The 27,572-nt window shown below is 40.5% G+C and overlaps 2 protein-coding genes across 2 annotated transcripts; one reads left to right on the forward strand and one right to left on the reverse strand.

Annotated features, from left to right (window-relative positions):
• Positions 1-19,504: 19,504 nt before the first annotated feature.
• Positions 19,505-21,999, forward strand: LOC115710589 (pentatricopeptide repeat-containing protein At5g15300). The gene has a single exon (XM_030638949.2). The coding sequence runs from the start codon at positions 19,742-19,744 to the stop codon at positions 21,335-21,337; it is 1,596 nt and encodes a 531-aa protein (XP_030494809.2). The 5' UTR covers positions 19,505-19,741; the 3' UTR covers positions 21,338-21,999.
• On the reverse strand, positions 21,988-26,673 carry LOC133034973 (uncharacterized). Its single transcript, XM_061110569.1, has 10 exons — positions 26,171-26,673; positions 25,882-25,956; positions 25,706-25,759; positions 25,256-25,334; positions 25,052-25,179; positions 24,700-24,783; positions 24,361-24,444; positions 23,556-23,707; positions 22,777-22,927; positions 21,988-22,635 (listed from the first exon to the last, which is right to left on the reverse strand). The coding sequence occupies exons 1-10, from the start codon at positions 26,516-26,518 to the stop codon at positions 22,204-22,206; spliced, it is 1,587 nt and encodes a 528-aa protein (XP_060966552.1). The 5' UTR covers positions 26,519-26,673; the 3' UTR covers positions 21,988-22,203.
• Between the last annotated feature and the right edge of the window lie 899 nt (positions 26,674-27,572).

A 27,572-nucleotide genomic window follows, 5' to 3' on the forward strand; every position in this document is an offset into this window, starting at 1 on the left:
ACACAATTCAGAAATTATCAAGCATTTAGCAAATAACAAAGACATGTGAAAATACAAAACAAGCATATCTTAAATAATTTCTAAGGTTTCCAACAAACTGATACAGTGTCCCGGTAGGCGAGAGTCAAAGTATCATTCATTGAATAGAGTTGTCAGCTCATCTAAAATGCAAACCATTATAGCAACCTTTTATTCGATCAAAATAAGAATCCAACGTTGTCCCGGTAGGCGAGGGTCAAGGTTATTCTCATTTTATGAGCTTCCACCATTGTTTCATGTTTTATAAGTTTATCTCTAAGTAGTCACCGTAGGGGAGAGTCTAATAGAGACGAAAACTTGCGAAACACTTATCAAATGAGATCTTACGGTGTTAAATGCGTTCAACGAATAACCATCCATAAGGGGAACGAAGTCTAGCGTCTCGAGGTTATATTGAAAACATTTAACTATTGTAAGACCAACAATGGAGATCGAATATCCTTATAACTAAAAGCTCATTATTTTAGAGAGTTGTATTTTCTTTGATACTTATTTTAATCTATTTATTTTAAATATATATTTATTTAATTAAAATTTCCAATTTAGAATAAAATTCTAAATATAAATTTTATTAATATTTATAAAATTATACTTAGATGGATATGAAAATAAAATGAATTATTTCCATCTTAGTAATGATTTCCAATAAATATTTAGAAAATTATTCAATTTAAGTTGTATCAAAATTAATTTACAACTCAAATTTAATTTTCTATAAATATACATTGCATTTCGAAAAATTAAAGTATATAAGAATACAATTTTCGAAATTGCTCTAAAATAAAATAAAATAAATCCTGAAAAATTATTCAATTTTATGTTGGTCCAACAAAAATATAATTTTCCTATTTAATTAAATATTAAGAAAAATTTAAAATATTTAAGTATCATGATGAAAATCAACTTAAATATTAATTTTCTATTTAATTAAATAAACTAGAAAAATACTTCAAGCAAAACAGATAATATCTATCTAGATTTTCATTGACTAATTAATTCATTTTCTAATTATAATATATTTTAGTGCATTTATTTTAATTAATCATTAAATGAAAAAAAATCAATGATTTAAGTTGGTCCAAAATTAATTAAAAAAAATAATTAATTTTCAACTTTAATCTATTTTTCAAATAAAATTTGAAATTTTCTGAATTTAAATAAGAAATGCATTTTCGAATATAAAAAAAAAATTAATAAAATAAAATATATTTTGAAAATTATTCAAATTTAAGCTGCTTGAAATTAAAATTTTCAACTTAAAATAATTTTTTATTTAATTAAATATCATGAAAATAATAATATTTAAGTATCAAGAATGAAATCAACTTAAATATTTAATTTTCAATTTAATTAAATGTATTAAATACAAGAATTAAATAATCAAGTATAAAAGAAACTTAATTATTGATTTTAATTTAATACTAGGAAAAATATTCTATAATTAAGTTGGTCCAAAAGTAATTAAAATAAATAATTAATTTACAACTTAAAATATTTTCCTAATTAAGTATTAGAAAATATAATTAGTACTAGAAATAACTATCTAGAATATATATCATTAACTAAGTGTTTTTCTACAATTAACTTTAAAATATTAAATGAAAAATAAACTTCATATATTTTAAAGCTAATTATGTTGCTAATTCAATTTTTAATTAGGTTAGACTAATATAATTAACCTAATACAATTATTTAAATAAGGAAAATGGGCCTTCACAATTAGGGTAGTTCATGTGAGGGAGAGCTGGGTTCAGTATGTCGTACCCACTGCTATTGGCCCCCTAACTCTCACACAAGGCCCAAAAGAGAGGAATTTAACCTTTAAATAAACAATTGTTATTCATTGGATAAGCCCAACTCTAATTGGGCCTAAATAAATTTACTTATGTCAAAATTTATTTTAGCAACCTAGTCCATTTACTTAGTAAAACTTAAATGGGCTTCCTATATGCATCTAAGCCCAATAGCAAACATATAGGCTCACACAGGTCAAATGATTTGGATGGGCCCTATCATGTTACTAGGTTTACACAGATGAAAGAAGTATAAAATTTACCTGTTACAAATTATTTATAGGATCTATTGACAATTGGACTATGATTAAAATCAGATCATTGGATCTGACAACAAGTTAATCATAGCAATTTAGATCAAATAAATAATAGGTTTGTTAAAAAAAAAAATTGAATAAACAATATAAAATTAAACAAACATTGTCCATGTAACAAATCTGAAATAAGATATTAATATAATTAAATAATTATTTTAAACTAACCAACTAAATTTTGAAAATGTAGGGTTGTTAAAACAACCTTAAAAATCTCAAAATTAAAAATTCAAAAAAGAAAAACTAATTTAAAATATCTAGGTTTATTTGAATTATTTTAATCAAATTAAATTAAATATCAAATAAGATCAATGATTTGAAAAAAAAAAATCTTCAATATCACTTTTAAATCTTATAATTTAAAAAAATTAAAATAATAAAATAAACCAATTTTAAAATAGATGTGGTTAGATAATTATTATTTTAAGAATAAAATAATAAATAAATAATAATTATCCTCAGAATATCTTAAATTAAGCAATATTCAAATTTCTACAAAAATATCTAAGTTATTTAAATATTTAAAATATAATTTATAAATTTATAATAAGTAAAATGATATAAAATAGTAAAATATCATTTTAAACTTATAATTTATGAATAATTAAATATTTGACAAAATAACAAACTTTTGAATTTGAAAACTGTTGCCCCTGAATTCGCCCAAAATACGTGGACCAGTCGGAAAGGGACACGTGGATCAGATAACTTGTAAATATTTGATAAGTCTTTGTGCGCCACAAGGAAGCACCCTGGGTATGGGTCCCGGAGGAGGCACCCGGAGTACAAGGTACTCCCGGAAGCTCGCATAGCATGAAGCCTCTCCGGGATGTGTCAGGCCTCTCCTGAGTAATCAAGTCGCATTTAATGCCGCATGGGAGGAAGCGTGTTGGGACTGTAACACGCAATAAAGTCTGACGGCACAACCCCCAAACAGCAGTGCTACAGTAATGATCATTTAAGTCTAGCGACGGCTACTCTGCGAAGAGTCACGTCAATCACAAGGCAAAAAGGACATTCCTCATAAAAACCCTACAGCGCCTAGGGATTTGACCATGCATCACCCATGGTATATTCATTGGGAATACCCAACTTTATGGATACTTACAGATACATTTGTAAGAACAATCCTAGGGATCACCCCACCAAAACACTATAAATACCCCCTCAAAGCTCATTTAATGGGGTCGAGAATCTTGGGTTGCATAAGAGCAAGAAGAGAAAATACTCACCAAGAACATTCTCTGTATTTATGAGAAGAACATTCTCTCAAGTGTGGAATCTGTATTAAATACATCCATTAATAACAAAGACTCGTGGACTAAGGCTCATTAACGCCCCAACCACGTAAAAATCCTCATCTCACTTTCTTACAGCTCACTACTATAATCATATTTTAATAGTTGCCGAAAATCTCGGTCAACATTTTGGTGCTTTCATTGAGAGCTGAGGAAAGCTGCTACATAACAAGCATTTGACTTCACAAGAATGGTGGAGACAAGAAGCACACGTCATCCTCGCCCTCTGGAAGATGCTCAAGATCTAAATGAGGAAGATGTGTCCTCAAGAGCGGCAGAGGAGTCCGAGGAAGAAGAAGAAGAAATAGTCCCCGATGAGAACTACGAGGAAAACCTCGACGAGTATGCCTACAACGGAGGAAGTTACTCAGAGCTGGTGCTCCTCAGACAAAAAGCTATCGATCATGAAGCCGAGATCGAAGCCCAGAAAGCGCAAAACCAAAAAATCCAGGAGGTGATGCTAGCCATGGAGGCAGCTGGTATTCACGTGCACCCCAAGGCAATGGCCGCTGGGCTCGACGGAGAGCCAGCGACGTCTTCGCCTAATTCCCAGCAGCGAAAACCTAGGGAGCCTAGCCCTATAAGGCACCCTGCTGAGGAAAATCAAACAAAAAACCCTACTTCTACCACTGGGCGAAAGAAAAAGGTGCAGGATCCGCGAAGGGTCCGCTCAGATTTCCCTAAAGGGAAAGGTCCGCAGAGGGGCAAGCCCCAAAGAGGGAGTCTTGGCCCTCAGGATCGAGGGGACCGGAAAAGCGTTTCGTGCACCAGAACCGGGGGTAGAGGAAGAAGAGGACAGAGATGTCCTCCCATTGATCTGAGAAATCAAATCAATGGGAATCAAGGTGACCTCCGGGATCACCTTGACCAAAAAAGATACAGGCCCGTGGTTTCCTCGGGTACGTTAAACGAAGGGATTATGGCGGAACTTGCCATACTTCGAAAAGACATTGCTCGAGTCTCCCGGAGGCAGAAGGGAGACGACTCCGACTCGGACAGCAAGGATCGGGAGCCGTGTGCCAAGCATATCCTGGAGGCGGAGCTCCCTAAAAACTTCAAGATGCCCGAAATGGCAGCATATACTGGGAACTCCGATCCCAGTGACCACCTATCACGGTTCAACCGTGTCATGACAGTCATGCGGGTCAGCAATGACGCCAAATGCCTGTGCTTCCCCCTCACTCTGAGTGGATCAGCGGAGGAATGGTTCAAAAAGCTGGAACCAGGATCCGTGGGTTGTTGGAACAAACTCCAAACCAACTTCCGGAGACAGTTTGTCGCCGCCAGAAAGGTTAACTTGGAGGTTAGTGCCTTGACCAACATCAAGCAACTGCCCACCGAGACCTTGAAGAATTACATCAAGAGGTTCCGAGAGGAAGCCTCGAAGACCAAGAAGGTTGATGACGGACAACAGCTTGCACTTCTCCAAGCAGGAATCCGCACTGGGACTCCCTTCTGGAATGAATTGCAGCAAGAAGGTGCTGCTAGCCTCCAGGACTTCCAGAAAAGGGTCCAGAAGTATATTAACCTCGAAGAAGCCCAGATCGTGGCTTATGGAGGCTATTATCCCACCGGGATAGCAGGATACATGCCAGGAGTGTCGCCCTCGGGTACTGCCCCGACCGCGACTCCACAAGTGAGTGGCATACAGTTCTCTGCTACTCCCGGATACAGCCAGGGCCAAGCTTTGGCACCAGCATCTTCCCATTACGGCAACCCGTCCGGGGTGAATGGACGAGCTCCTTCATAGGCTGCCCCGACTGCTAGCTTAACAGGCCCTACCCAGGGGTCAAGGAGCAAAAGGTCCTCCAAGGGCAGCACCCGAACGGGAGAGAAGCGCCAGAAGAAGGGGTACACACCCCAATATACTCAGTACACAGAGCTCACGGACTCCCAGGAACGTGTGTACTTTGCCACTAGGCAAAATACGCACTACCGGAGACCACAGCCATTGTACAAAGACAGCTCCCGGAGAGATCCGAGTAAAAGATGCGAGTACCACAACGACATTGGTCATAGCACCAATGAATGTAAGAATCTCAAAGACGAGATTGAAAATCTAATCCGCTTGGGCCACCTCTATGAGTGGATCAAAAATAGGTTGCCCCACCTTAATCCAGGGCAGGTGGCCGGGGGTATGCCTCCGGAACACCGGGGGTACAAGCAGAGTATTGCCTCCACCGCTCCCCGCAGTGACACCCAGCATATTCCCGGGCTACCGCCCCGGCCTAATGGGCGGGTAGCCATGATCTCCGGAGGTCCCCATATCGGAGGAAACACTCGCAAGGAGCGAAAACGATATGCCGAGGCCGCGAAACACAACGAGGTGTGGGAGGTTACTCAACTCCCAGCTCAAAGGCCTCGGCTAATGGACCAACCCATAACGTTCACGGAAGAAGACGCCAAGACGGTGCGTTTTCCTCACCACGACCCGCTGGTCATAGAGACCCCCATCGCAAATAAAGTGGTGGCTAGGGTCTTGATTGACAATGGGAGTTCCGTGAACCTGCTCTTCAAAGAAGCCTTCACTGCGATAGGATTGACCGACCGGGACCTCTCGCCTAGTGGGTCGCAGCTCACGGGGTTTAACGGGACGACGCTAATCACAATGGGAAAAGTAAGGCTCCCGGTTACCCTGTGTCCGGATACCCCCCAGAGCACATTTAAATATTGCACCTTCGTGGTGGTAGACTGTCCAACAGCCTACAACGCGATCCTTGGCCGGCCGGCCCTAGTGGACTTTGGTGCAATTACTTCAATCCGACACTTGTGCCTAAAATTCCCTACCCAGGAAGCCGGAGTCGGAACTGTGAGGGGAAATCAAGGAGAAGCCAGGCAGTGTTACAATGTTGCCACCCGCCTACCTGTACTTATGGTCCGGGAGTCTCCTGAGATAGGGAAGGCTGAAGAGGATGAGTTGGATCCTCGCATAGGATCCGAAAGGGTCGTGGAACCAATGGAGGACGTCGAAGAAATACCAGTGTGCGACGACGACTCCACCAAAGTACTCCGGATAGGGAAGAGCCTGGATAAGGAGGAAAAAGACAAAATAATAAAAACACTGAAGGGCGCCATCGACATCTTTGCATGGCGCCAAGAAGACATGACCGGCATAAGCCCTCATGTCATCACCCATGTACTCAATGTCAACCCGGACATGCCCCCTGTACAGCAAAAGAGACGCCCGCTCGACTCGGTGAAAGCCGAGGCCTTAGAGAAAGAGGTGGACAAACTTTTGTCCAGTGGCATGATCCGTGACGTGTACTATCCGGAATGGCTGGCCAATCCGGTCCTGGTGCCCAAGCCGAACGGGACTTGGCGAGTTTGCACAGATTTCACAGATCTAAACAAAGCCTGCCCAAAGGACTGCTTCCCGCTACCCAGGATCGACCAGATGGTAGACGCCACGTCCGGATTTAAACTGCTGTCTTTCATGGATGCCTATGCTGGGTACAACCAAATAAAAATGCATACGGCAGACCAGGAGTGCACTAGCTTCAGGACCGATAAGGGGGTATACTGCTACCTAGTCATGCCTTTCGGACTGAAAAACGCCGGAGCAACCTATCAAAGAATGGTTAACCGGATGTTTAAAAGCCTCCTGGGACGAAACATGGAGGTATATGTAGACGACATGCTCGTCAAATCCAAAGCATGCAACAGCCATGCAAGCGACTTAGAAGAATGTTTCGAAGTCATCCGGAGATACGGTATGAAGCTCAACCCGAAAAAGTGCACCTTTGGGGTCAAGTCAGGAAAATTCCTGGGCTTCATAGTCAGCCAAAGGGGGATCGAAGCAAACCCGGAGAAAATCCAAGCTCTCCTAGACATGCCATCCCCCAAGAAGCATAAAGACGTGTAGAGCTTGATCGGAAAGGTAGCCGCACTGAGCCGCTTTATCTCACGATCCACGAACAAGTGCATACCCTTCTTCAACGTACTGAAGAAATGCCAAAAGTTTGAATGGTCGGATGAATGCGAGGAGGCATTCAAGAGGTTAAAAGACCACATGGCCAAACCTCCTATCCTATCAAAACCCGTCCTTGGAGAAGACTTGTTCCTTTACTTGGCCGTCTCCGAGCACGCGGTTAGCGCTGCCCTGGTCCGGGAGGAAGAAAAAATTCAGCACCCCGTGTACTATGTCAGTAAGCGCATGATAGGGGCCGAGACAAGGTACCCGGTCATTGAAAAATTAGTATTCTGCCTCCTGATGGCATCAAGGAAGCTGAGGCCATACTTCCAAGCCCATCCGATCAAAATCTTGACCAATCACCCGCTCCGGCAAGTTCTCTAGAAGCCTGAAGCATCCGGAAGACTCCTCAAGTGGGCAATGGAGCTAAGTCAATTCGACTTACACTACGTACCCCGGATTTCCATAAAAGGCCAAGCCTTGGCAGACTTCATTACCGAATGCAATGAAGCCGAGGCAACAGCCAATACACCGGTACCACCAATCCCCACCTGGAGGGTGTTTGTAGACGGAGCTTCTAATGAGAACGGTTCGGGAGCCGGAGTGGCTATGATATCACAAACTGGACTGCGGCTCCAGGCAGCACCCCGATTTAACTTCACAGCTTCAAACAATGAAGCCGAATACGAAGCTTTGATAGCAGGACTGAAATTGGCGAAAACTGTAGGAGCCAAAAGAGTGGAAGTCTACAGCGACTCTCAACTGGTCGTAAACCAGGTATCCGGAGAATACCAAACGAGCGGCGAGAGGACGGCCGCGTACGTAACAATAGTCCGAGAACTGCTCCACGAATTCACGGACTATAAAATAGAAAGAATCCTCCGAGAAAAGAACGCTCACGCGGACTGTCTGGCTAAGTTAGCCTCGGACAGCGAAATCGAAGAGCTGGGGGTAGTACCAGTGGAACGCTTGGCAGAGCCAAGCATCAAAATAAAAGAGACCACACTAACGGTTGGGCAAGAACCCAGCTGGATGGTCCCCATCATAAAATACATAACCACAGGTGAGTTGCCCCAAGAGAGGGCACTGTCTCGAAAGATTCGCATCGTGCTCATCGTTATGTAATGATGGACCAAATTCTCTACCGGAGAGGACTCAGCATGCCTTATTTAAGGTGTGTATCGGACCCTGAAGCTAGACAAATCATGCTAGAGGTCCATGAAGGGTTCTGTGGAGATCATACGGGAGGACCCAACCTCTCAAAGAAAATATTGAGGCAGGGGTACTTCTGGCCAACAATGAAAAAAGATTGTATAGACTATGTCCAAAAGTGTGACTCGTGCCAAAGGTACGCAAACATACCGAGAGCTCCTCCAAACGAGATCACCCTGATGACCAGCCCCTGGCCCTTCGCGGTCTGGGGAATAGATCTCATCGGGTCTCTACCTACGGGGAAAGGAGGGGTAAAGTATGCAATAGTAGCAGTAGACTACTTCACCAAATGGACAGAGGCTGAGCCTATGAAGACAATAACTGCTAAGAAGGCGTTGGACTTTGTTATCAAAAACATAGTGTGTCGATACGGCTTGCCTCACAAAATAGTCTCAGACAATGGAAAGCAATTTGATTGCGAGGAATTTACCGACTTCTGCAACCAACACGGAGTAGTGAAAAGCTTCTCCGCGGTAGCCAGGCCTCAAACAAACGGTCAGGCGGAAGCGGTCAACAAAATCCTAAAGGTCACCTTGAAAAAGAAGCTGCTGGCCTGTAAAAATAACTGGCCTGAAGAATTGCCAAGGGTATTATGGACCTACCGGACGACCCCCAGAACCACAACCGGCCACTCGCCCTTCTCGATGGCGTACGGTTGTGAAGCAATGGTCCCGGTAGAAACATTATTCCCATCCCACAGGAGGACGACTTACGATCCTGCCACTAATCAGGCACTGCTCCAAGAAGCTTTGGATCAAGTCGAGGAACTCCGGGATGAGTCTCAAATACGGATGGCTGCTTATCAAAAGAAGGTGACCAAGTATTTTAACTCCAAGGTTAAAAACGAAATTCGCTATTGGGGATATGGTCCTAAGAAGGGTTTTCCCAGCCACCCAAGAACCCGGAGTGGGGGTACTTGGACCAAATTGGGAAGGACCATATGAGATCGAGGACGAGATCGGTTCCGGCACTTATAAACTGAAAAGAATGGACGGAACCACCGTCCCAAGAGCCTGGAACGCCGATCACCTCAGGAAATATTACCAGTAGCGAAATAAAACTTAAAGTTTGTTCAAAGGGTTTGTACCGTCCAAATGTATACCTCCTCTATATTAAATAAAATTGAGTGCCTTAAAAATGAAGTTTCTATGCCACTCAGGGGGGTACTAGGGTATACCGCACGGACGAACAGAAAAGCAAACTAAGTAAAATATCCTGACCCAAAGGGCAGGTCAGAAAGTATGCACAAAAATAAAAAGCATAAGTATAAAAATCCTGATCCAAAGGACAGGTTAAAAAACATAAGTGTGACAAAAAAGATCGCATAAAAAATATCCTAGCCCAAAGGGCAGGTCATATACATATAAATGGCCCGGGGACAGGCCTTAAAAATATAATTGTCTCCCCTTCAAATAAAAGCTGCTACCTATATATATATTGTTCTAAGGCAGCAGCAAATATGTACAAAAAAAAAAGAGTTATAAAAGAAACGGGTGGAATCTTGGTCAGTGGTACGGCAGCTCAGTCAGCCCGCGGAGGAAGGCGAGGTCCAATACGTGCCTCTAGCAGCGCATCAAGCTTTTTCTTCTTTTCCCGAAATTTGGCAATCATTTCCTCGGGTTTGGGATAAAAAGTAAGCTTGATATTTTGATCATTGGTGGACCAAGCCATGTAGACACCATCGTCGAAGCGCTTCGGACACCGGGCGCAGGACACGGGAGAGAGGAGCTCGGCCCTCTTGGCCTTCCTGATGGATTGTTCTTTGTAATCCCTAAGCTCCTTCAACTCCGCAGCTAGAGCGGCCTTGGACTCAATGTTCGCCTGGTGAGTTTCCTCTAAAGATCTCACCTTGGCGACCATTTCATCCAAAGCCTCCCTGGCCTCCCGGAGGTCTCGCCTGGCCTTGTCAGCAGCCTCGGTTTGAGCCCTTAGTTCCTCCTGGTGCTCGGCCTCCATCCCGTCCCTCCGCTGGGCCTCGTCCCGGATCATGGCCTCCGCCTGAGCCTCCCTCCGTTTGGCCTCCTCTTCCTTGGCCTTGGCAGCCGCCTCCTGGCGCTCGGCAGCCTCCTGGTAGATCTGTCTCTCCGCAGTGAGGTCCTGAAGGACCTTCCTGACATCGTTCATATCCCCAAAGTCGGACAGAACGAAGCCATGATTTATGATGTTCTTGGAGAGGCGGCCAGCCTCAGCAGCAAGCTGAACCATAATGCAAGGATAAGAAGGAGAAGTTTCTCAAAGGAAAAAATAAAACATAAACAATAAAAGGAAAAGCAAAAATTGCAAAGTACTTACCACCGTAAGAGAATGGCTGAGGTCCTGGACCTGGAAGATGGAGTTCAGGGAAGCGCAAGTGGCAAACCGCTTAGGCGCGCAACGGGTGAGCTGAGAAGCGAACTCGCCGGTCATCTCCGCGGCAAAAGGAGCCAAGGTGGGCCCTAGGAAACGACGGAACCAGTCCGATAAGGGGTCCAGATTAAGGTCCCACTGATCCTGGTAATCCGGGTGGTTGATGCTCGCCTCAACCTCCGCCCGCAGAATCCTCCTAAGGGCTTCCACTTCGGCGTACCCCCGGGAGTACTCATCCATAGCATAGTTATGCTTGGATATTCGAAGCTCCTGCCTCACCTCGTCCCCCGGAATCGGGGTAAGCACGATGTTGGGAGGAGCAGGATTTTCCTCCATGGGGGAGACCCCGCCGTCCAGACCATGAGCAGGAGTGTCGGCCCTCCGAGGCTTCTTGGGCTCATCCTGGGCAATCATCTTGCCCTTGCGCTTACGAATCAGAGCCACCTCAGGCTCCTCTTCGCCCTCCTCAACTTCCTTCGGAAGGGCTCGGGGCTCTCCCGCACCCTCAGCGGCTTCCTCCGAGAAGTCCCATCCCTTCCCTTGGCCTTCTCCCGGAAGCACCTCCTCGTCATCCACTAAGTCAATAGTGTCGGGGGGAGCGTTGGAAGAAACCTTCAAGGAAGGGGCCGGGGGAGAAGAGGTAAAGACCGGAGGAGCCACGGGAGTATGAACTCCGGCAAGCTGGTCCAGAATGGCATCCATGGAGATACCTGATTCACAAAATAAGCAAGTGTTAGAAGTCCGTGAGGAACCACTTATACAAGATACAACAAATAAGCTACTCCTACCCGAACTTCCTAATTCGGCCCTAGCAAAGTCCTGAACTTTAATGCTGGCAGCGTCATCTCCGAGATAACTGTCCGAGGGCCGAACCACCGGACGTTATGTAAGCTGAAGGACCTAAGGGAATAGGTTCCGGAGGGCCGGAGCCCATCCGGAACCGACCTAGGTAATCTCCTAAGTTCGAAAAATAAAATTCCTTCAAATGATCCCCCCATCGGGTCGATGTCATCCTAAATCTACGAAGACGCTCGTCGAACCCTACGGGCCTACGACTGGTGTATTCATCAACGGAAGGAACATAACGAATTATCAAGAAAGACTTACCACCGGCACCGGAGGTGCTAGCACCAGGAGCCCCCGAGTTTGGTTCGGGGACTGAAGGCTGTGGCCGGGAAGTTTGCCTCTCGGAAGAATCTTCAATATGAAGGGGCCTCCTGGCAGGACGATCCCCAATCTCTTCTTGAAGAATCTTGTCAAAAAATTTAGCCTCGGACTTCCCGGCAATTGCTTGACTCCTTCGCACCACCGGACTCCCCACGCGAAGTCCTCTCCCAGAGGCAGCCTGGGCCTGAGAGTATGCTTTCTCCTGGGCCTTCCGGTAGAGATAATCTTGATATTTTTTCTCTGCCGTGGCAATGAGCTCATCCCGGAAGGCCTTCTCCGCAACCAGCGCCCTCACATTGGGAAAAATGACCCGCGAGAGGTTGGAGTCCTCCACGGATTGGTGAGGAAGGATAAGTTTGGCCTTCCTACAATTCTCCGTGGTGACTAAGCCCCCAATATCGAGATCGGCGCGGTCGTAGGAAGCAAAGGCTTAGGCCCTTCGGAGGAAAGTCTGAGTAGGGGGCGTCCGTTGGTACGGTGGGATCCGCACCCACTCCGTGAGGAGCTCCGGGTGGTCCACGGCCCTTAACCCGGAGGAGAAGAAAAAGCGATGGCGATACTCCTTAACGTGAGTCTGCCTATTATACGGAACCACCCCCTCGTTAGCAGGATGGATCCGGAACCCATAAAAACCGTCCTTAAGTTTGTCCCCTTTCTTGGGGACGGATACAAGTTCATAAAAATATAAAATTTCCACCGGGCTGGGAGATCCCCATCTGCGGGCGGTATAAAAAATAAATAAGCCTGAAAGCAGGCGGTAAGCTTGAGGAATGAGTTGGTATGGCGCAAGGCCGACAAATACAAGGAAATTAACAAAATAATCTTGAAGCGGGAGCATGGCACCGGCCATCAAATGAGTCTGACTCCAAGCCCCGAAGCCGTCATAGTTGTGATTAGGCGTCTCCGAGTCGCGAGGAGGCCGGTGATAGGTCCCTGAAGTGGAGGGTTTGATCCCAGCGACTTCTATAATATTCTCCAGCTGGTGAGGACAAGTTAGGGTGGATCGAAGCTCAGCCGCTTCCCACCCGGTCGCTCGGGATTTGTACCCTTCCTGGGCAACAGGCCCCAGGGAAACCTCCTCCAACGTGGCCATGCTTTTCCCACTCTTCTTCGAAGATTTCGAACCAGAAGCAGACATTTTGTGTTCTGTGTAAAACAAAAAGGGAAAAAGGAAATTCCAGCAGTTAGGTCACATACCAAACCCTAAGTCAAGAAAAAGGGAGTGGGGGTCCCCTAACCGCTGGAAAGAGGCCCCCTCCGGACACGTGTCACATGGGAAACCCTAGAAAGATCCCCTGAACAAGTGTCGGGTGCAGTGAAATCGCAGAAAGTGGTTTTACAGAATAAAAAGAAAAAAGAAAAAAAAAACCATTCTATGCCCTAAGCAACTGTTGAACGAAGAACACATGGCTCTCTTCAACAAAAATACACATTATAACAGAGACATGATAATGGCGATCCTACGACTAAAGCAGTAGACATAAAACAGAACACTTGAAGAACTTAAACACTCGCACACCCAGAAATCTCAAAGTACGAACCCAAAAAAACGAACGAAGCAAGTAAAAGCATGTTATTATACAAGGATGCAAGAAACTTACAGTAAGTCGTTGAACTGGGGGTCCTGAATGTGGTCGAGTAAAAGTTGAGAAGAACTGGTGAAAGCAAACACTGGAAAAGTGGAAGAAATGTCTAAGTGCTAAGACAGTTCGTGCTGTTTTGAAGAATTTTCTCTCTGGGAAATTCGAACAAAAATGGCAAGGAATGGAAAGTAACCAAAATGAAGGAAAGATGGTGGCTTTTATAGGCAAAAGTGCATGAGGAACAGGCGTCACCACCTACCAATCGTACGGTGGGGGAGATGCACGATTCGAATTCCCGAAAATCAACGGATCAGATCAAGCTGCCATAAAGGCGGTGGAAACGTTTGAGTATCCGTCTGACACCATTAATGCGCCGCATCAATCAAAGGGCGTGAGACGAATCGACCTCTGCAAAAAGCGAATCGCAGCATTTAATGCCATCATTAGACACACCCTCACGCGCCCCAAGCTCGTGTCAAGAAACCGAGGAGGCGGCCGGAGACATCCCTGCAAAAAGCGAATCGCTGCATTAAATGTCATCATTAAATGTGCCCTCACGCGCTCTGGGCTTGAGCCAGGGAAACGAGGAGTCAACCGGAGGCACTTGAGCAAGCCTTGGTTTATTTTTCCAAGTAAACAAGGCTTGGGGGGTAAATGTTGCCCCTGAATTCGCCCAAAATACGTGGACCAGTCGAAAAGGGACACGTGGATCAGATAACTTGTAAATATTTGATAAGTCTTTGTGCGCCACAAGGAAGCACCCTGGGTATGGGTCCCGGAGGAGGCACCCGGAGTACAAGGTACTCCCGGAAGCTCGCATAGCATGAAGCCTCTCCGGGATGTGTCAGGCCTCTCCTGAGTAATCAAGTCGCATTTAATGCCGCATGGGAGGAAGCGTGTTGGGACTGTAACACGCAATAAAGTCCGACGGCACAACCCCCAAACAAAGAAAGCGGTGCTACAGTAATGATCATTTAAGTCTAGCGACGGCTACTCTGCGAAGAGTCACGTCAATCACAAGGCAAAAAGGACATTCCTCATAAAAACCCTACAGCGCCTAGGGATTTGACCATGCATCACCCATGGTATATTCATTGGGAATACCCAACTTTATGGATACTTACAGATACATTTGTAAGAACAATCCTAGGGATCACCCCACCAAAACACTATAAATACCCCCTCAAAGCTCATTTAATGGGGTCGAGAATCTTGGGTTGCATAAGAGCAAGAAGAGAAAATACTCACCAAGAACATTCTCTGTATTTATGAGAAGAACATTCTCTCAAGTGTGGAATCTGTATTAAATACATCCATTAATAACAAAGACTCGTGGACTAAGGCTCATTAACGCCCCAACCACGTAAAAATCCTCATCTCGCTTTCTTACAGCTCACTACTATAATCATATTTTAATAGTTGCCGAAAATCTCGGTCAACAAAAACATTATGGTTAGAATATCTATAAAAATATCTAGGTTAATTTCAAATTTATTAATTATTTAATTTGTCATATAAGATAATTTTAATATAATATTTCAAATAAAAAAGATAAAATTATCTTTTAATTTAAAATATGTTAAATATCAAAATATCTAATCTTATAATTAAATAATATATAAGTATTAAAGAAATTAACAAATTTTTAAATCTGACCATAATTTAAAAATTAAAATAATCAATTTTTAAATTTAAACCTCAAAATATCAAAATTAATAATAATCTATTGAAAAATAAATATTATTAATTTAAAATATGATATTTAAGTTCAAATATATTTTATTTTAATTTTGGGGTTTGAAAATTGAAAAAACGGATTTTTTTTTGGGAAAAATCCCACAAAAATCACAATTTGTGGTGCGGCTGGCAGCTAGGCTTCAAGTGCAGCCTCAAGAGGCTGCAAATTATGCCTCACGCGCGCGGATGACAGGGGGACGCCGAGATTTCTCGAGAATTGCTGGGTCTGGGCACGGCATCTGTAGCCTCCTGATGCGTGTGTCCCCTGTCTGAAGCTAGCGTGCATCCCGTGTCTTCAGACAAGATGCACCCAGACATGCGCGCGTATAGGCTTCTTGTCCGAAGCCTGGTGCATGCGATGCACCAATTTAAACCCGAAACTTCAAAAAATCATATCTTTTTCAATTTTTATCGAAATTGAGTTCCATAAAAAAGAAAATTGCTTAATTTTTCACAAGGAATCCAAATAAAATATTTTCAAAAACAGAAAAAATATTTTTAATGGAAAAATTTCGTACAACACATACATTCATCACATAAGCACATAAACCAACATGAAGCCATCCAAATCAACACATATCATCATTTTAATCCATATTACATGAAAGTAAATCATTACCATGGCTCTGAGGCCAGTTGTTGGAAATATTTTACCAGGATCTAGATTTACTACCATGTATGTTTCATTAACATCCTAATATGAATTCTAAAACAATGAAATAAACACATAAGGGTTTAAGGAAACCTTACATTGGGTGCAGCGGAATATAATGACTCCTTCCGTTCAGATCTCTAGCCCTTGATTCCTTTCTATAGCAGAGCATCACCAAGATCTAAACCTGGATCTCTTTCTCTCCTTCCTTGATGCTGATTCTTCTTCTTGTTGATTGGATTCTTAACAATCTTCCACACTATGATTGAGATACCACTTGATGTGTGTGGGCACTCACTCATTCACTCAAGGTTCGAAATTATTGAAGAAGAAAAGAGAAGGGATAGTGGCGGCTATAGGTAGAAGGCTCAACTTTCTGAAGACAATCAATCTCATCAACTTTAAGTGTGAGCCATCACTATCTATTTATAGGTAACCACCTAGGTTTATGTTAGATTTATTTGGCATTAAAATAATAGAAAAATAAATGGTAATTGCTTAGTGTGGCCGACCATAGGATGTGGATTGGGCCCCACTTTGCAATTTTGCCATTTTGTCATTTTTCCATCCCATTTTCTCAAAAACGCCAATTTTCCAATTTAACTACTTAAATGCCAATTCCAATTATTTAATAACTAAAAATTAATTATTAAAAGAATATTTTCATTTAATCTATTTATTAATTAGACATATAAAGTCTCTTAATTAATAAATAAAACCTAGAATCTCTTTTCTTCACAATTTTACCCTTGCTTAGTGAAAATTCATAAACTAGACATAGTCTAACTTTAGAATTATAATTGATTAATCAAAATCAATTAACTGAGTCTTACAAGCAGTATGGTCTCAACTTGTATGGGGACCATGGGCCTATATAACCGAGCTTCCAATAAGCAGATCAAGAATTTACCAAGTAAATCCACAGACTTATTAATTCCTTGTTGAATCCACACATAGAACTTAGAATTGCACTCTCAGTCATATAGAACGCTCTATATGTTCCACGATATAGATACGCTATTAATTATCCATTGTTATAATCTTAATTTGATCAATGTTCCTCTAATAGATGATCTACATTGTATAGGGATAAAATTACCGTTACACCCTTTCATGTATTTTATCCTTAAAACACTTAGCTCCGTATAAATGATATTTCAGCGAAGTGAAATGAGTACTCAACCATTTATCTCTGTTTAGCCAAGCTCGAAGGAAATCATCGTTTCACTTCTAAATACCTATAGAAGTTATAAATTCCATATCTATGTTAGCGCTCCCACTCAATTATACTATCATGTTCCCAAAATATACGTATCACCCTGACCCAAAAGTAGGCTTAACTAACAAATCAAAGAACATGTATAATACTCTTGAGATCGAACCTAATCATATCAGGATTAAGATCATTTGATCTAGGATCAACTAGGTGATATTGAATTGAATAGATATTACAATAAATTTAACATATCTAATCAAAGTTCAATATCGGTCCCTTCCAATATATACTCCATACATCCGATACTGGTAAACTTTGCCAATGCCTTGGAAAGGACATAACACTTATCCAAGGTGTAAGCATACCTATCGCTGATTATCATGTCAGTCTAAATTCAGTGAACTGACAAATCAGGGAATGAAACTTTTGAACATATAATCAAGATTATATTCCACTGTGCTGACAACACTATAATCATTAACAAATACATATGTTCTGGACTTAATAGAATTTATAATCATGAAATAAATCATGTGAACCATGCAACATAAAATGTTATTTCTGATCTTTATTAATTAGTAAATCTGATTATATTGAAATTAGTTTTATTTAGGGCACAAAACCCAACACCACCAACATCTGTGGATATATATTTCCTCCTCTTTTATCTGCATGGCTAGTAGTATTGTTTAAATCTCCAATGATACACTAAGGAAGAGAAGATTCTGACTTTAACGATCTCATTAAATCCCATGTTTTATACTGAACAACTCTATTAGGTTCTCCATAAAGACCCGCTAAACGCCAAGGAGAAGAAGCTACGTCTGAGATCTGAACATCAATGTGATGAAAAGAATAGCTAAGCAGCTGCACATCTTCATTATAAGGCCAAAGCATGGCCACCCCACCAAGATGTCCTCTCGCATCAACAGAATACAAACCATCAAACCCCATCGCAACCCGTAATCTTTCCAACTTGTCCTTACGACAGAGAGTTTCACACAAAAACAGAAGATTGGGTTTCTTTTGGATAATAAGATCCACCAGGAATTGATAAACCCATGGGTTCTCAAGCCCACGACAATTCCAGCTAATGATACTCATAATGGGCGGTGGGCCTGGATCCCAGCACCCACCAAAGGCCCGTTCATGGAGCCCGATTCTTGATTAACTTCAGCCACAGTCACATCCATACTACTATTATCCTTCTCGACTGGATCAATACACGACCCAATAGACTGTTGGCCCATAACTCGTTGACCTGATTGCACACCATCCCTTGTGCGCCTATTTTAGAATCCAACAATATGACGTCATCATTCGGATCATCAATATCAGTGTCATTAGCATTTATCTCATTCCCACTATGGTCAACACCAACATGATATCCCATATTTTTCTCCATGACCTTAGGAGAATTAAATTGAAAATATTTCCCCCCGTATTCAGGACCGAATTACCACAAAATCCTCCAACAACCTGCTCACTTCTCGACTGCTGTTGTAACATCACCGGAGCAGTCACCGCGCCACCCTTGAACCGGCCGGCAAACATCTCGTATGTCTCATTCCCATCACACAACCACTGAGAGCCCACCAAGTTGTTCCTCCGTCGTGGCTGAGCCCTCATCCAAGCACCATAAGGCTTTATGATCATCTCGACTGGTGTATCAAAAAGCTTATGACAAAATTTCTCAAAGTGGCCTATGATACCACAGATAAAACAAAACGTGGGGATATATTCATATTTGAATTCTGCCAAGAAACCGTCCTCCATTGCAGTCCGCCGGAGCTTCCTACGTCTTTTTCAAAGGAGCAGTGATGTCCAACGTAACCCGAACACGTATATAATCTATCCACACATTCTGAAAATTCTTAGAGTGAGCCTTAACATACGTACCAATAAAATTACCCAACTTCTCCACAACACTCGCAAATTTAAACCCCGATTGGAGGCCGTGGATTTGCACCCAGATGCCGAGATTGTTTAACACTACCCTTTTCGAATCATCTCCCCTTCTTAACTTCTGAAAAACATACTGAACTCTATTAAACGTCCAAGGGTTTTCCTCTACCACCGTTTCTAAATCAATTTATATAAATATAATATTAAAAAAAATATAAATATAACATCATAATATTTATATAAATATAAAAATTTAAATTTATATAAATATAATATTAAAAAAAAATATAAATATAACATCATAATATTTATAAATATAAAAATTTAATTATAAACACATTATTTCAATATTAAAAATTTAGAAAAAAAAATTTAGTGTAGTTGTGCCACTATCTCTTTAGTGTGAAACTATAACTGCCACATATAGGATTATAGTATCCCATTGTAGAAGCCTAAAGAAGAAGAAAAAGATATGCACACGGAACCAAAGGGCTCTCTGGTGAAGATAATGCGAAGATGGGTTTTAAGAAGAAGAAAAAGGTGACGAAGCTCTCATCTTTCTGATCAGAATGGAGAAGCATAGAGCCTTAGAAATCAAGCTTGTTCTACTTCTTCACCGAATTTCTTCCATGAAAGATGTTGAACAGGTGCAAGCTTTCATCGCCAAAGCAGGTCTAGTGAATTACCCTCCATTGGTTGCCAAGCTCATCTCCCTGACTTCCGTGTCGTCATGGGGCTGTGTCTCTCATGCTCAATCCCTTTTCGAAGAAACGACTATGGATGATACGTTGCTGTGTAATACTATGATTAGAGCTTACTCCAGAAGTGTTTTCCCAATAAGAGCTTTATGCATTTATAATCGTATGCAAGAGTTAAATCTTGGGTCGGACAATTTCACCTTCAATTTTGCTCTCAGGGCTTGCGCGAGAGCAATGAAACGGTTTCAAGAAGATTGTAGGTTTGAGTTAGCTAAGGGAGCTGAAATTCACTGTCGGATTTTGAAATTGGGGTTTGATCGCTATTTAAATATTTTGAATTCGTTGGTTTTTGCTTACTCGCAATGTGGTCGTGTTGGTGTTGCACGGCAGGTGTTTGATGAAATGTCTGACAGAAGTGTTGCTTCTTGGAACATCATGATATCGGCTTATGATCAACTCGATGATTTCGAATCGGCGGATCACCTGTTTGCTTTAATGCCTCAAAAGAATGTTGTTTCTTGGAACACTTTGTTATCAAGGACTGTTAGGTTGGGGAAGATTGAGGCTGCAAAGGAGTTGTTTCAAGAGATGCCTGAAAGGGATGCTGTTTCTTGGAACTCCATCATAGCTGCTTATGTTCAGGCCAAAAACTACGATGGGGCGTTAAATCTCTTCCGTGAAATGCAAGATTCTAAAGTGGAAGCTACAGAAGTAACACTTATATCAATTTTGGGTGCTTGTGCCAAAACAGGGGCATTGGATATCGGTACAGAAATTCATGTATCATTGGTAAAAAAGTGCTACAAGGTTGAAGGATACCTTGGTAATGCTCTGGTTGATATGTACGCTAAATGCGGGAAGTTGAATTCAGCTCGGGAAGTATTCGATGAGCTAAAAATGAAACCTGTAAGTTGCTGGAATGCTATGATTGTTGGTTTAGCTGTACATGGTGGTTCTGAGGAAGCTTTGGAACTCTTTGCTGAAATGGAAAATAGACTTGATGAAGTTAGGCCTAATCGAGTTACATTCATCGGTGTTTTGATTGCTTGCCGGCACAAGGGTTTGGTGGAAGAAGGACGCCAGTATTTTGACCGTATGATCCAACAGTATAATATCAAGCCTGATATCAAGCATTACGGTTGTATGATTGATCTTTTAAGCCGATGGGGATTTCTGTATGAAGCTTATGAAATGATCAAAACCAGATCTGGCGAAACAAGCTCGGTAATATGGAGAACTTTGCTTGGTGCTTGTACTGTACACAGAAACATGGACATGGCTGAGAAATGCTTCCAGCAGCTTGCCGAGTTGGAGCTTCTTAAGGATGCAGATTATGTTTTGCTATCGAACATTTATGCTGAAGCCGAAAGATGGGATGATGTTGAGCGACTGAGAAATGAAATGGTTACTGCCGGGGTTGTGAAGATACTTGGCTACAGCCATATAGGAGAAGGAAATTTTAAATAAACAGAAAATGGGGTTTTAGTAACTCGATAAGTTCCTTGGCCTTTACCTATTTCAAACCCACTTATAGCAATCTGTAAACTGACTACTATACTGCCGACACAAAACACTACCGTAATCGTACGTGAAGCGTTGAAGGAGAAAACTATTTCAGCCTTTTTTCGAACATACAAAACCATTGTAGAATCTGTGTATTGGTGAGCAAAGAAGCTGCGGAGATGGAAAGTGGCTGGAATAAGTGGATTGAGATGGAAGAGTATGATAAGCTTGACAAGTTTTCGGGAATTGACTAAAGAAAGATGAGGGTGGATGGACTTGATTCAATGTATGGGTTCTGTTTGGTTACGATCAAGCTGGTCTCCAATTTATGATGGAAGTATATATTACATTAGTGGAAAATCAAATTTAAAGATGTTAATTCTCTAGACAATTCAATTAGAGATTCAAGGGGATATGTTTTGTTTACGTAAAGTGTGAATGAAATAAGGTATACCTTTTAAGAGCTGTTTTTCAACCTACACAATTTTTATGTAAAGTGAACGAAATAAGGTATACTGTTTGTTTTGCATGCATTTGAATAATCTTGGGGGAGATAAGTCATCTTCCAGTTAAAAAAGATTGAAACTTTAAGAAAATAATTAAACATGAAGTGATTACAATTCAAACTCAACGTATTGTATTGATAACAAAATGATGTGAGAAATTTTTTAAGCAATAACTAAATGAAGTAATAGTACACTTACAAAATGACTTAATTATACATCAATTGAGGACCTCTTTGAAGAACAAAAGTACATTACTAAATATCATTCCTAGGGTTGTCCTAGCTATATAAATCTATTTTATACTTATGCTCTCCTTGGCACAAATTAGAATATCCTAAACCAGTTATCTCTAAATTGTTGCAGCCACTTGATAGGCGGGAATAATGCCAGCCTGCCACGTTTGGCTGCAGCGATTTGAGAACTTTTATGTTCCTTGTTAAGCTCTGTACTACCAACTTCCTGATCAAGCTCCAAGGGAGGTTTGACTTTTATCTTTACGGGTTTTCCGAGAAGAGACTTATCTTCTATTCTTGCAATTTCGAGAGCTTTGGCACATACAGGAAATCCCTTGTCATCCCAAGACTCCAAAATTACACCGGAACCCAAGCAGGTCTTTCCTTGGTAGAAGGCAGCAAACTGTCCAGCTGCCAAGCCTTGATCATCTTCAGATAATTGTACAACTGCAACATCTTCATCACAACCTTCACCTGATTCCATGGTCAAGCTACAATTGTAAAATCCAGGGCCATGCCTGACCTGAAACATTTGTACAAACAAGTATATTTTTATCACTTGCATTGTATGTGTATGAGAGAGATTAGTCTTCAATTAAATCTTGCCATGTTGAAACTAGTTGAATAAAGGACAATGAGATGCACCAGAAATTGGTTTCTCTACCTTGCACTGCAGACGACAGGTTTGATCTGTGCCAAGCCTGCTCAGCCATCTTAAGGAGCCAACTCGAAAAATGCGCCTTCTTTTATCAAATGAAAAGTAGTTTCTTGATGCAAAAACTACGTTGTTTTTAACATCCTTCTCAACAACATACCTGCACAAGGAAAAAAGATGGATAATTTGGCAGAAAGAATAAAAATTCTAAATTTTTTAAATTTTAAATTCAAATAAAACATGTGATTTTTATGTAATCAAATATAATACATAATGTGTATATTAATAGCCTGCCTATGTATATATATATATATATATATATATATATATATATGGCCTCTTCAACTCGCATGACAAAATCTCATAGTCTACAGAGGTATCTCATAAGCCACCCCTCACGTATGTGTGCACAAGGAGGAGCAGAGAAAAGGGCCAAGTCAGCAACAGAGATTCAGGTGAGGGGAATGTTGCAGCAGAGTTAGTTATATGGGCTGAGTGTTTGTGTACCTAGGGTGCAGCTAGTATGGTAAGGTCTACTGTAAGAATAAATAGAATAGTAGAGTCTTTTTAGGGTGTGGAGAAAATAGTGGATTATAATCCTTTGGGAGAGAACCAAGCTCTCGAATTATTGGTTAAATCAATACCACAGATTATTCCTTCCATATTTCCCTAATTGTGACTGTTTCATTGAAATTTATAAATCTATCAGTATCTCGCTACAAAACAATGGCTACCGCTACATTGGATAAACTAAAGAGTGATCCGATTATTGAAACTAAGAAACATACCAGGGTCCACCTGGTAGGCGTAAACCTTGACGTTGACCAATTGTATAAAACCAGAAACCCCGATGCTTTCCAAGAAAATCACCTGTTTCAGCTTCTAATATGACACCTTCCTCCTCCCCTATGTGTCTGGCGACAAATTCACTAAACTTTATCTAAAAAAATAGAAAAGAGAGAAAAAGTTAACATTGCATCAACCCCCATTGATGTAGGGATGTTTATATAATACGCAATTTGTGGTTCCAAACCCCAACCAATCCAGACCAAACCAAACGAATCCGGTGTGAATGACTCGATCAATTCGGACCATTTGAAATCTCTGGTTCAGTCACAGTTTTAGAAATCTCGGTAGTAGTATAATTATTTTGTATATACTTAATTTATATTTTTTTTTGGATGAAATGTTGATATTTGGGAACAAATTTAGGTAGGCTATTGATATTGAATTAATATTGTTATGATAATAATTTTTTATTGTTATTTATGTATTACAAACTTATTAAAAGTAAAAAAAATTACCAAAAAAATGAACAATTATTGTAAAAAAGTTTTAGATCAACTACGAAATACAAACTATGGTTTTGAACCAAACCAATTCGTTTTTTAGTGGATTGGTTTGGTTTGGTTTGATCATTTAATTGGTCTGGTTTGGATGAAAATCCGGACCAAACCAATCCGTAAACACCCTGATTGATGTTCACCCAAAAAATTTAGCTTGGCACACGAGAGAGACCAAGTGAGTAAAATATCATTCTAAAATATAATTTCCAGTCTTTGCCATCATCTAAACCAGAATTGCACACCATACCTTTCCAAGAAAGCATATTCCTTGTGAATCTTTTCTGTCTTTATTAGGCAGATCAAATTGTGTGGCAAGCTTCCGAACTTCTTCCTGTAAATGAAATTTACATGGAGGAAACAGAAAAGGAAGTTAAAGATCAATGCAGGACTCCCACAATGAAAATTAAAAGCACAGAAGTTGGCACAGAGCAAGTGTACTTTCTTGAAAGTTGAATCTCAATTGAACATTATATTTTTTCTTGCATATACAGCTAATGATACCCTTTTATTAAAATGCAAGAAAATCAAGAGATGTTGCTAATTTGAATTTGATAGCAATGCCATACATATAAAACTAGCTCCTAACCTTTGAGATACAACCAAGTGGGAAAATTAGTCGCTTAAGCTGCACCTGAGAAAGATGTGAAAGGAAGTATGTCTGATCTTTCACCTAAAGTTTAGAAGTTAAGGACATCAAGAGTTAGTGATCTTTTTTTTTAAGAAAATGTGGTGTGTACCTAAAACAAATCAAAATAACTAGAAATATGTCAAAATTATCATCACAAAATGTAAATTCTGAAAATTGAAACAGATTCCTTCTTTAACCATGAGCAAGAAGAGATTCCATAAATGCATCTAGCATAACAAAAGGTGACTGCCATAAGCAAGGAACAGATACACAGAAGTTAGAATTCAGCAATTATGTTATTCATAAGTACCATATCCTGTGATAGCTCTAAAATAGAATCATCATCCACTTGATTTGTACATGAGTGGACAACATTCGCATAATGTCCAGAAGCAACATAATCAAAGTCCATACTTTTGATGGCATCCATGAATGCACCTGAGAATAACTTAGGTTCAAACAATGTTTTGAGTCATAAACAATATAACATCTTAAACCTCTATTTAACGCGTACCAAACTTTATTCTTGTATTGCATAGAACATCTGGATTAGGGGTACGGCCACAACGATACTCGTCAATAATGTAGGAGACCTAGAGCATAAAAATGACAAAATTTGTAATTAATTTTCAAGGCAAGGAAACTTTTATAGTTTAAGTTAAGATTATTATGAACTAATACCCAAAATGGAACACCAACCTTCGTGTTATACAGTAATATTTTATGTAGGAAGAAGTCCATAAAGGATGAAGTGTTGAAACAAAATATTGTTCTTTCAAAAGACAAGAAGGAGAGACATTACATGCATGGATAAGATCATATGATTCTATAATATCTATATATATATATATGTTTATTATGTATTATATTCATATATAAACATACATAAATATATTGTATGCAGATAGAGAGGATGAAGAAGCTATAAAACTTAAGTATAAAAAGATTGGTGAGTTGGTCGTACCACATTCTTCCAATATTCATCAGTCAGATGCACAACTTCTAGTGGCACTTCAATCTGAAAAAGAAAATGCCAGTTTCCATAATAATTTATATGTTCTGCATGGCTCGTAAGTAAAAAAGCAACAAAACCAAGGTCCCAATGATTCATACATAAAGTTACAGATTAAAGAAACAAACCCGATTACAAACAGCTTTTGCATACTTCAAATCCTCTTCCCATGGGCATTCCGACCAAAAGTTGTCAAAATCTTCCTACAAAAGACCACCCATTAGGCTATTCAAGCTCAGAACAACTCATCAATAAACATGGTTTATTTACATAATCTAATGAAATTTCCCGAAATTCTGTTGCCCCAGATAAATTATTTACATTTTTAGATTAAAACAAGCCCAAGTATATTTATACCCAAGAGAGAGAGAGAGAGAGAGAGAGATTTATCATGGTAAAATGGCAAAAGTAACGTACCTGGAACCAAATTTTAAGGTAGAAGGCGGTACAGGAATGTCCGGCGGCGTGGAGGAGGCGAAGAGCAACGCTGCTATCGACACCACCGCTGAGCAGAACGGCGACTTTGAGGTGTTTATGAGGCATGGTGCAGCGCAGGTATGGTTGAATATCACCATCAAAACTCTTGAAACAATTTGCGGTTTGAGGCTGTGCGGCAGAGGCAGAAACAGACAAGGCTCTGGCGAAGATGATGGGAAAATGGAGTTTAGAAGGAAAGTGAGGTCGAGAGATGGAGACGAAGTGATGAGGTTGAATTGGAGAACAAGAAGGTATTGCCATGATTCTCCCAAATGTTAGTCTCACCATTTTTGTTAAAAGAGAGATTGTCAAAAACTCATTGTCAAATCTCGTAAAATATGGTAGCTGTGGCTGGGAGCCTGGGACAAGCCATAGCTTCCATTTCTCAATGTGAAAACCATTCTTAAATGATACCCTTACAACAAAAGATTATTGAGTGTGCAAAAATTCATTCAATTCAATACCAACGGATGGATCTAATAGAATCAGATATCCAATTATAATTGGATCGAATGGGATGCAAATTTTAAAAATCTAATTGGATCGGATTGAATGTTGGATGAGACATCCGATCCAATAGATAACCGAACCGATCCAATATCCATCCAATCATATTTAATATTTATAATTTTATATATTTAATTATTTTGTTTTAAAAAAATATATTAATTATTAATAAGTTTTACTTTGCACATGCACACATTGATATAATATTTTATATAATATTTGCATTTGATGTATTAGACTTGTTTATTAAGACTTTTGCTTATTAAGTTAGATTTTTGTTATATTTTTACTATAGGATTATGAAAATTAGGTTGAATTTGGATTAAACTATTATTTATTATTGGATTATTAGGCTTTAAATTATGTTTTTTTCATATATTTTTATTTTCTTTTGAATGAAATCAGCCTAAATAGTGGCTATAATGGTTTGGATTCATCCATTGGATCCATTGAATGGATCCAATCCAATCCAATAAAAAACCAGTTAAAGCATCCAATGGATGGAACCGATCCAATCCAATACATCCGTTGGATGTGATCGGATCGGATGACTCAATTCAATTGGATTGGATCGGATGACAAAATTCAATATCCAATAAATAATTGGATTCGATCGGATGGGTCCAAATCCATTGGATGTTATCCAATAAACACCCCTACAAAAGATACCCCTAAGAGCATCAATAATAAGGGGTGATATTATTTTTAAATGTTAAGTAAAGGGAAATTATATTTACACCCCATAAAACTATAATTACACCCCATTACACTCCGCTTTGTGTACCAAAAGGGTATCTCTTGAATACACCCCAAAACTTTAGGATTGAAAAAAGAA

This window comes from Cannabis sativa, chromosome 2 (assembly GCF_029168945.1).
Source record: "Cannabis sativa cultivar Pink pepper isolate KNU-18-1 chromosome 2, ASM2916894v1, whole genome shotgun sequence".
NCBI lineage: Eukaryota > Viridiplantae > Streptophyta > Magnoliopsida > Rosales > Cannabaceae > Cannabis > Cannabis sativa.